Genomic DNA, 10,471 nt, shown 5'->3' with positions numbered 1-10,471 from the left:
CTCTATAGGAGCTATTAGAGTGGATAATACATACACTGAGAATAACTAAGCAGATCATTTGACAAAATGATTAGCTAGAGAGAAAATTATGAGCACTCATGATGGTAACCTGACCTAACTGACTGGAGATCCCAAGACATAGGTTCAATGGGTAATAACAAATTGTGAAGTCATATGAGAATGAACATGCTATAAAATTATGAGAAGCATGATTATCTACTAGATATAAGGATGAGTTAAACTATTAATGAGATCTATACTCCAATTGGAGCAGGTTACCTAGACTACATGAGTACTCTTGATAAACTCACATATGTGAATGTGAAAGTGGGGAAATTTAGGGGCATAAATTTGTAGAGCATTCACTATGATGGGATAGACGTGCATGACCTTTAACGCATGAGCTTTACAAAACATACATTTGAAAAGGTTGTGTGTGGTTTGATGTAAGAGATAGATTTCAAGACTACGAGTCACTCTAGTAAAATCTGGATCTTATTCATTATGCAAAGGTTCAAGTTGCATGACACCTTTATTTACACACAATCTTATTTAGAGCACAAAAATTCCCAGAAATCGTTTTTTGATTTCAAGTGGGGATTGCTGTAATTTTATGGTTTTCAACAATAAATTAGTGGGCCATTGATGAAGATTTTTGGGGGTGTGAAATGAAAAAAACTTTAGTAAAAGAAAGTAAAGATTATGGTTGTTGGATCATGTGGGTGTTAGAAATGCATCTCTCATCTCAACCATTAGATGAAGATGGTCGTCAGAGGCTTCATGTTATAAATAGAGGTCTCATCCCTTCTTATTTCCTTGCACCAATCGAGGAATATTTACTCGATTTTCTTATTTCTCCCTCATACTCTCAGTCGATGCATTTCCGACAAACTTGTCCCTCTTTCTTCCTGTGACACTAAGAATTGGCATAGACAACCGAATCGTGGGAATTCCAAAAAAATAACACTGGTAGTCAGATTATGGAAAAAGATGACAACTATATAAGTTAACTTGTTCAACAAGCTATCACCCTACTCCTTGTTGATGCGCCCTGATGCACTAGTGGCATGGACATCTAGTATGCATCTAATGCCTCAGGATGTCCTGTTGTTGCGCCAAAGCATGCCTATTGTAGTGCATAGGAGACACAATCATGTGCTTGGCTACTTGGCGTGATGTTGGTGTAGTGTCCTCGATCATTGGTTCGTGTCTGGTTTAGTGTCCTCAGTCAATTGGCTCATGAATGACATGCTCCTCAGTCTTGATTTCTCGGTCAATTGGCTCAATGCTTCCTCGGTCAAGTTGATCATTTCCTCGGTCAAGATGCATAGTTTTTTATGTATTTGATTTGTGTTGGGAGTGGATGAATTATTTTTGTCTAATAGAAGTTATTTATATAATAATATAATAGTCGACCAAATAATTTTATCATGTGGGTGGTATGGGTAATACATGGTATTTTGAGAACTAAATATATTTTCATTAGAAAATATATAAACTGTGTCATTACTTATATTAAATATATCAATTAAATATTAATATGTTTTTAAACATTATGACATTACTTAAATCAAGACACCTGTTTGCGTTGATTTTAAAATAAAGACCCAAATTAGTCGTTGAATTTTTTTGGAAGGACGCTTAAAAATAATAAGTCTCATTTTATTCTCTAAAAATTTAAATGTATGTATTGATTACATATAAGTTTTGTATATTATTACTATATTATTAATCATTAATTTTAAAAAAATTATCTAAATAAATAATAAATAATGTAATATCTATACTATATATAAAGCCAAAACTTGAAATAACTTCCCTCATGGTGTAATTTTTATTTCTTATTTTGCCCTTCACATTATTTAATTTTTACAAAAAAACTATATAATTCTAAGCAACTACCACCAATACATTAATTAACCACATATCTCACATTAAATTAAACATTATCATAAACACAAAAAATATAATATAAATTACACCAAACACAACAAATACATTCTAATTAAAAAAAATGAAATATATAAAAATTGAATATATAGTATCACACAATATTTGCCGGCAAGTACGAGGTGTCTGTACACACTAGTTATATATAAATATTTAACCACGATGTACATATATTATTACACCCTTCTTACATACCTTCCGGTCCATCAATATTTGTATGTTTTCACCGTTTCACTTATTTGATATTTAACTGAAATCATGAAATTACAAATTCACAATTTATTTGTATTATATATATATATATATTAATTTTCTTACTTTATTTTTTATACAATTTATTTTACTCACTAGACCATTTTATAACTCTATTTGTATTATTTATATTTAAAATTTCATGATAATTAAATATGAATATTAGATAATGTAGTATCAGTATAAAAAATTATCTTGCGGTCAATGATACATATTTTTCTTAAAATATAAGCGTAATATTTATGCAATTTCAGTTTAGATATTTATATATAGTCAATATGTCATCTGCCATTTATTTTTATTAATTATATTTAAAAGACAATGATGATTAAATATGAATGGTGAATGTCATTGAATTATATTTAAAAACTCTTAGACACGTCTTTTTCTCTTAACATATATAAGGTGTAATAATTGATGTATCATCAGTTTAAAGATTTATACGGCCTAACTAAATCCCCAAGATCGAGATAGGTCAAATATCAAAAGTTCAATTCGTATGCGTAACATTTGTTAAAAGAAACAATCACACACTCTTAAAGAGATTAATTGCATACTCATAAAGTGAAAAAATACCTTAATTATACTAAAAAAATATAAAGTTTTATACAATCAGTTATGTAAGATGATCAAAAGACGCTCCTTTTGAAACATTATTTTGACAAAAATAGTTGCTTCCTCTACATACTAAAAATGTACTTGAAATAAAAAATCAAGATTTATGAAATGCCTCAACTTCATCTTCTCCCTATTGTCTTTGCCACCATTACCTCAATTATCATCCCCAATTCGTCCAACATAAAACTCTGAATTGCATTGAAATTATCAAATTTAAAGAATCGAAGGATGACGGCATGTCCTAGGAATTGAGACATTTTAATGATTTAGAACATATTACGATTTAATCCATAAATTTCATAGTGCAAAATCAAATACTATCACACCTAGATCCCTAAGATGACTAGAAGGTAAAGTTTATAAATAAGAACATGTTTTATGATGCACGCCCTTTAGATACTTGCAAATTTAGTAGATTATATATTATATACTTTATTATTATTATTTTATAATAAATTATACATATTTGTCTATGATCATAAATTTATCATATTATTCATGAAATAATTATTTTTACAAATTGATTATTATAAAGTATATAAATATATAATTAAAATTAAAAATTAATTGGGTACTCGTAAATATTGTGGGTTTGAGAACAGGAAAACACTACTTGCGTCCACCCGTATCCATTTCATCTCTACCCAGGAACAACATTTATTAGAGGACAATCACACACTTCAAAGATTAATTCTTTACTTGAATGGGATGATAACTTCTTGTACAAAAAAAACCATTCTCACTTAATATTCATTAAGTGCTATGTAAGTGAAATCGTGAGGTTAAAACCGATTTTAGCTAAAAAAGAAATATATAAAAAGGACTAACTTGCTCTACCCTCAAAAACTACATGGAAGGAAACTTATATATTTTCCATGAATTAAAAGTATCTTTTTCGGAAAATTTCATAAACTAATTTGAGTCTTTTAATTTTTTAATTTTATTTTCATGGTAGCATTAGTTGAATCCACATGTCCTTCTTCACTTCCAAGTTATTTCCCACTCCAAAGGATCATAACTGGATAGAGAAGTTATTGTTATTGTTTTAAATCATAAAAATGTTATTTTATTGTAATTAAAATGATAAATATATTATATCTGATTGTATTTTCTTTTATTTTCGAAGTATTAACCTCTTTAATATTGAATAAGATTCTTACTTCACAAACACTCATCTCATTATGTTTTTTTATACTACCAATGATATTCCCTCACTCCAAGACTTTTTGGGTAAAGAACTAATCCCTTTCAAAATGTGGCTACCCCTCCAACAAGTGTCGCTCCAAGAAATCAAACTCTTCTCAAACACTCATTTCAATATGTTTGAAGCAAGTGAAATTAAATCCTACAAAATATATCCAATTTTTTAAAAGAAATTTATATCCATACTTCACTAATCTCAATTTTAATATTCTACTTATTCTTTCTAAAATTTTACTTGTATAAACTTAGTCCTTACATAACAAGGTAATAAAAAGAATCATTAATGATCTTAAATGTCAAACAATTTAGTCTTTTAATATTTTTATTAGAGAAAATATAATTTTAATTCTGATAAATTTCCACGTATATGAATTTCATTCTCGAAAAAAATAATTAAACTTGTATTGAAAAATCATAAATATAAATCAAAATAGTTCTCATCATTTAATAAAAATATATTAATAAAGACAAATTTGACTCATATTTACTATTTTAGGACCTTTTTAAATTTTTTAATTTCTCACCTATCAAATCAGCACATAAAGTGAACTAGTAATATACATGGTTACTTTTTATTACTAATTTGAGACATTTTAGTCCAGAATTATTTTGACCCTAATCCACATTAATTATTTTGATTATTTTTACCTTTTAAAATTTAAATAATTTATACAGGAAAGTGGATATTCAATTCTAATATTTTCCCATTATATTAACATCTATACTGTGTTAGATAAAAATTTATATCATCTACAAAAGAAAATGGATGGTACAATATTAGTATATACATATTTTTTTTTTTTTTATGGAATGCAATGTGATTCTTAGATCTGATGCAGAAAAGTGCTATAAATAACCCTTAAACCATTACTTATCACTTACCTTATTTTCTCCAACAGATAACTGAACTCTTCTCATAAAGGTAACTAACCCAAACTCACATTTTCTCTTTATTTCATTCTCTTCATAAATTTCATTTTCATTTTCTCTTCTTTACTTAATTTACACTCACTTCAATTTCTCATCACACGAGATTTATAACCGTCAACTCGTAATGTTCACTCTTCGTCAATGTTTTAGGTTATAGATCTGTTTTGTTTAGTTATCGTAATGTGTAGATCTAATGGATCTGGAACTTTTATGTTCTGATTTCTTACTTTCGATTATTTATGACACTGAACATTAAGACTTACTTTTCAATCTGTTAGTTTGTGAAAAATCTGCTATGAAACTGTGATTTTCGTATAATTTGCTATCTCTTTTCAAGATTGTAAGTGTTTTTAGCTCTGCTATCTTCTAAGGTATGTTTGGTTTATATATTTTTTTGAGTGAATACCCTATCTGGTTCTTATGAATTTCTACGTGTATCATTCTGATCTCTGAAAAAAACTAAAATTCCAAATTAGTTGTCAAAGATGACGATTGTGAGTTAAAATCATAAAAAATGAGTATCAACATTTGATATTTTTGGACCGTTTTGGGCTTTTCAAATTTTCTGACATGAACTTGGTGTTTTAATGGACCAAATCATATTTTTAAATGCGTGTGGCCAAAGTACACAAGGCTCCTACTTAGCGGAGTTTGGGGAGGTGCAATCTTGCCTTACCTAATAGATGAAGAGGCTATTTCCGAGATTTGAACTTATGACCTTCAGATCACATGGCAAACAACTTTAATGTTGTCTCACTCTTTTTTTAATGCTTGCTTATGGGAATTTTGATTGCAAGCAGTTTTGAACACACAAAATAAGCTTATCTGCTGTTGAATATCTTAAAATATGCTTATGTGGTTACCTTTTCAAATCTTGTTTGTGTTGGGGTTAACTCGATTTTGATTATAAGGGACTTCGAACACTAAATAGGTGAAAGTGACTAAGTGAGTGTTGATTTGGATACTAATCTGATGTAACAGAACAATGGCATCTCATATTGTTGGATACCCACGCATGGGCCCCAAGAGGGAGCTCAAGTTTGCGTTGGAGTCCTTCTGGGATGGAAAGAGCAGTGCTGAGGATTTGAAGAAGGTGTCCGCAGAACTCAGGGCATCCATCTGGAAGCAGCAAGCTGGTGCTGGGATCAAGTACATCCCTAGCAACACTTTTTCATACTATGATCAGGTGCTCGACGCCACTGCCACCCTCGGTGCTGTCCCACCCCGATATGGCTGGAATGGTGGTGAGATTGGTTTCGACACCTACTTCTCCATGGCCAGAGGTAATGCTTCTGTGCCTGCCATGGAAATGACGAAGTGGTTCGACACTAACTAGTAAGTTATGGTTCATGTTTTGCTGTGTACTCTTTTAATGAATTGGTATATAGTTGTATTGATCTGATTACTGAACTAACTAACTGATGTGTGTTGATGATGTAGCCACTTTATTGTCCCTGAATTGGGACCTGATGTGAACTTCGCTTATTCTTCTCACAAGGCTGTTGAAGAATACAAGGAGGCCAAGGCGGTGTGTATTTATTTTTATGGATTAAAACCAATCACTTTCAAATTTGCTGCATATCGTCGAGAAGCATTGCTGTGTGTGACATCATATTTAGTTAGGGGTCCGAGTTCAGTAGATCTCAAAGTGCTAGGTAGCTGGTTAGAAATGACTTTGTTAATTTACACATTGACATTTGATGCATATCATTGAGAAGCATTAGTGTGTCCTACATTAAACTTGGATTAGGGTCTAGCTATCACACTACAAATGATTGTGTTAATTTGCTTTCTGTTGTGCCTTTCTCATTTATTATGGCCAAGCAAGTATTTGAAAGATAAGTTTTCGTTCACTTTTGTTCTGTCAAAAGTTATGTGTTGGTCATAATGATAAAAGCTTAATTCATTAGCCTTTTTTAATATGTTAATGAATATCAACATTGTCATTGAATGTTTATTTTCTCTTGCAGCTTGGAGTTGATACCATTCCTGTCCTGATTGGCCCTGTCTCATACTTGTTACTCTCCAAGCCCGCCAAGGGTGTTGAGAAATCCTTTTCTCTCCTCTCTCTCCTCCCAAAGGTCCTTGCTATCTACAAGTAAGAATTTTAACCTTTTTGCTGCTATTATTATTTGATCTGTATATATTCATGTTGCTTTTTCTAACTTGCTTATATAACTATAAACTCAGGGAGGTTGTGGCTGATCTCAAGTCAGCTGGTGCTTCATGGATTCAGTTTGATGAACCTACACTTGTCTTGGACCTTGAATCTCACAAATTGCAAGCATTTACTGATGCATACTCAGAACTTGCATCTACTTTATCTGGTTTCAATGTTCTTATTGAGACTTACTTTGCTGATATCCCTGCCGAAGCATACAAGACTCTCACATCATTGAGTGGCGTGACCGCATACGGATTTGATTTGGTCCGTGGAACTAAGACTCTTGATTTGATCAAGGGTGGATTTCCCGGTGGAAAATACCTCTTTGCTGGAGTTGTTGATGGAAGGAACATTTGGGCCAATGATCTTGCTGCTTCTATCAGTACATTGCAGGCTCTTGAGGGCGTTGTCGGCAAAGGTATTCTTTGAACATGCATTTCATATGACGTTTGTGACACTATGCAATCTATATAGTCACTTGATACATCTATTTTTTTTAATGGTATGCAGATAAACTTGTTGTGTCCACCTCCTGCTCACTTCTTCACACTGCTGTTGATCTTGTTAATGAGACCAAGTTGGATGATGAGATCAAGTCATGGCTTGCTTTTGCTGCCCAGAAAGTTGTTGAAGTAAATGCATTGGCTAAAGCATTGTCTGGTAACAAGGATGAGGTAATCTCTATTTCTTGCACTTCATCTCATATTTGAAGAAATATGTTGTTAAATAACTTTTATCATGATATGGTATTGGAACCATGAGAACAAAATTGTGTTTTTTGTAAACTTTGTAGCATTTTGATTGAAGTGCTAATTTGAAATGTAACTATGTTTTATTCCTGTTTGTTTCATTGCATAATTTCCTAAATCTAGTCAATCTTTTCATGGTTTCACTTTCAGGCCTTCTTCTCTGCTAACGCTGCAGCTCTGGCTTCGAGAAAGTCCTCTCCAAGAGTCACTAATGAGGCCGTTCAGAAGGCTGTGAGTGCTTATCTTATCTCGTTTCTGTTCAACTGTTAATTCTGTTCCATTGGATATGTTATAAAAATTATTCGGCTGTTGATCAATACTTTCTTTTCTTTCCCTGTCAGGCTGCTGCGTTGAAGGGTTCCGACCACCGCCGTGCTACCAATGTAAGTGCCAGACTGGATGCTCAACAGAAGAAGCTTAACCTTCCAATCCTCCCAACCACCACTATTGGATCCTTCCCCCAGACTGTAGAGCTGAGGAGGGTACGCCGTGAATACAAGGCTAACAAGTAAGAAATGTTAAGGCTGCTGATTTCTGCCTTGTTTTCTCAATCTAGCTTTACTGACCACAATGTTGTTTTATTCAGAATATCTGAGGAAGAGTATGTTAACGCAATTACTGAGGAGATCCGCAAAGTTGTTGAACTCCAAGAAGAGCTTGATATTGATGTCTTGGTGCATGGGGAGCCTGAGGTCAGCTCTACTCAAATTACTAAATATTTGTCTGTTGACTTAGAGAATAAGAGATAGCTTTGTTACACGTTTTAATATATATTTCTTCGCAAATAGAAACATACACTTGCAAGATTTTTTGGCCTTTCTGTTTCTGAAATTGCACTTCCAGCTGATTATGTATGTGCCTTTAACTGCAGAGGAATGATATGGTTGAGTACTTTGGTGAGCAATTGTCAGGCTTTGCCTTCACTGTTAATGGGTGGGTGCAATCCTATGGATCTCGTTGCGTGAAACCACCAATCATCTATGGTGACGTGAGCCGCCCAAAGGCAATGACTGTCTTCTGGTCATCTAAGGCTCAGAGCTTGACCAAACGCCCAATGAAGGGGATGCTTACTGGTCCCGTCACCATCCTCAACTGGTCCTTCGTTAGAAACGATCAGCCTAGGTATAAACTCGAGACCTTTTATAACGTAGTGGGAAAAGAATAAACATTAAAAGGAAAGCCATATAGGAAAAATTATCAACATTCACCACTTCTATTTCTAACATGATATATGAATCTATTTGCAGGTCTGAGACCTGCTACCAGATTGCTTTGGCTATCAAGGACGAAGTAGAAGACCTCGAAAAAGCTGGCATCACCGTTATCCAAATTGATGAGGCTGCTTTGAGAGAGGGGCTACCGTTGAGGAAGTCAGAGCATGCTGACTACTTGGACTGGTCTGTCCATTCCTTCAGGATCACCAATGTTGGTGTTCAAGATACCACTCAGGTATTTCTGGATTACAAAATCACCCGGCCACTATTTTTTTCCTTCTGCCTTTGCATTTAAATTACTAACCTTCGGTACTCTACAGATCCATACCCACATGTGCTACTCTAACTTCAACGACATCATCCACTCAATCATCGATATGGATGCCGATGTTATCACCATTGAGAACTCTCGTTCTGATGAAAAGCTCCTCTCGGTCTTCCGGGAAGGAGTGAAGTATGGTGCTGGAATTGGCCCTGGTGTCTATGACATCCACTCCCCAAGAATACCATCAACTGAAGAAATTGCTGACAGGATCAACAAGATGCTTGCAGTGCTTGAGAAGAACATCTTGTGGGTCAACCCTGACTGCGGTCTCAAGACCCGCAAGTACACGGAGGTGAAGCCAGCTCTTACAAATGTGGTTGCGGCAGCAAAACTAATCCGTAAGGAGCTTTCCAATTAAAATGACATAAGATAGTTTCTATTGGGTTGTTTCAATAACTCTGACCAATCGATTTCTACCCTTCCCATCCTTACTATTATTCCCTTTCCCAAATGTTCTGTATTTTTGTGGGCTTCGCCCCAAACTTTAGTATGCAATTTTACCAGTTTTGTCACTTTTGTGCAATAACTGAGTATCTTTATTCTTCATTTCTACATGCATATTTCTAACATTTATTAAGCTACGCTTATAGTCTTGAATAAGAAAAGAGAAGGCCATTCAAAAAATATGAGTATTCCAAAATTCTAACTTGAGTAATGATATATCTTCTTACTAAATTCTTCTATTGATCTTCTTACCTACAAGAAAGTGATACATGTTATTTGTAAATTAATCATTAATAAATAAAATATCTTCTTGTGACATATGTCATCTTCTTGTACATAAGGGATGTAGTAGGAGGATATATCATTTTCCTTCTAATTTCCTGACACTAGAGCAATTTCCCGGACAAGTAATCGTAGCTTATGGAATCTGCAACTGGGAATGAATATCTTCACGTGAAGAATATGTTAGAAAAATTTCCCCGTAGCTTATGGACAGTGCACCTGGGAATGAATTTCTTCCGGTGAATAACAAATTAGAAAATTACAGGATATATTAGATTTGTCAAAATGTGATATCTTGTAGCCTAAATGAGGCTGAAAAGTCTGGTTATGATTTTCTTAT

At 33.5% G+C, this 10,471-nt stretch overlaps 1 protein-coding gene across 3 annotated transcripts; it reads left to right on the top strand.

Annotated features, from left to right (window-relative positions):
- LOC109347503 (5-methyltetrahydropteroyltriglutamate--homocysteine methyltransferase 1) lies at positions 4,849-9,865 on the top strand. Of its 3 annotated transcripts, none has more exons than XM_019587395.1 (12): positions 4,849-4,945; positions 5,935-6,288; positions 6,394-6,481; positions 6,924-7,051; positions 7,144-7,535; positions 7,628-7,791; positions 8,017-8,097; positions 8,208-8,374; positions 8,453-8,558; positions 8,738-8,988; positions 9,114-9,315; positions 9,401-9,865. In XM_019587395.1, exons 2-12 carry the CDS (start codon positions 5,939-5,941, stop codon positions 9,761-9,763), a joined length of 2,292 nt encoding a protein of 763 aa, XP_019442940.1. In that variant the 5' UTR covers positions 4,849-4,945; positions 5,935-5,938; the 3' UTR covers positions 9,764-9,865. The 3 variants fall into 3 exon arrangements, with proteins under 3 accessions (XP_019442940.1, XP_019442941.1, XP_019442939.1); XM_019587396.1 differs by lacking the exon at positions 4,849-4,945 and adding an exon at positions 5,056-5,074; XM_019587394.1 differs by lacking the exon at positions 4,849-4,945 and adding an exon at positions 5,063-5,103.

Source organism: Lupinus angustifolius, chromosome LG05 (assembly GCF_001865875.1).
Source record: "Lupinus angustifolius cultivar Tanjil chromosome LG05, LupAngTanjil_v1.0, whole genome shotgun sequence".
Taxonomy (NCBI): domain Eukaryota; kingdom Viridiplantae; phylum Streptophyta; class Magnoliopsida; order Fabales; family Fabaceae; genus Lupinus; species Lupinus angustifolius.
This window is presented reverse-complemented; position numbering and strand designations above follow the sequence as displayed.

Bases quoted from the DNA above. Each gene is read 5' to 3' on its own strand.
- LOC109347503 (XM_019587394.1), top strand. From the start codon at position 5,078: ATGTTCACTCTTCGTCAATGTTTTAG. The intron at 5,104-5,934 runs GTTATAGATCTG...CTGATGTAACAG, and splicing joins ACTCTTCGTCAATGTTTTAG to AACAATGGCATCTCATATTG. The intron at 7,536-7,627 runs GTATTCTTTGAA...AATGGTATGCAG, and splicing joins TGAGGGCGTTGTCGGCAAAG to ATAAACTTGTTGTGTCCACC.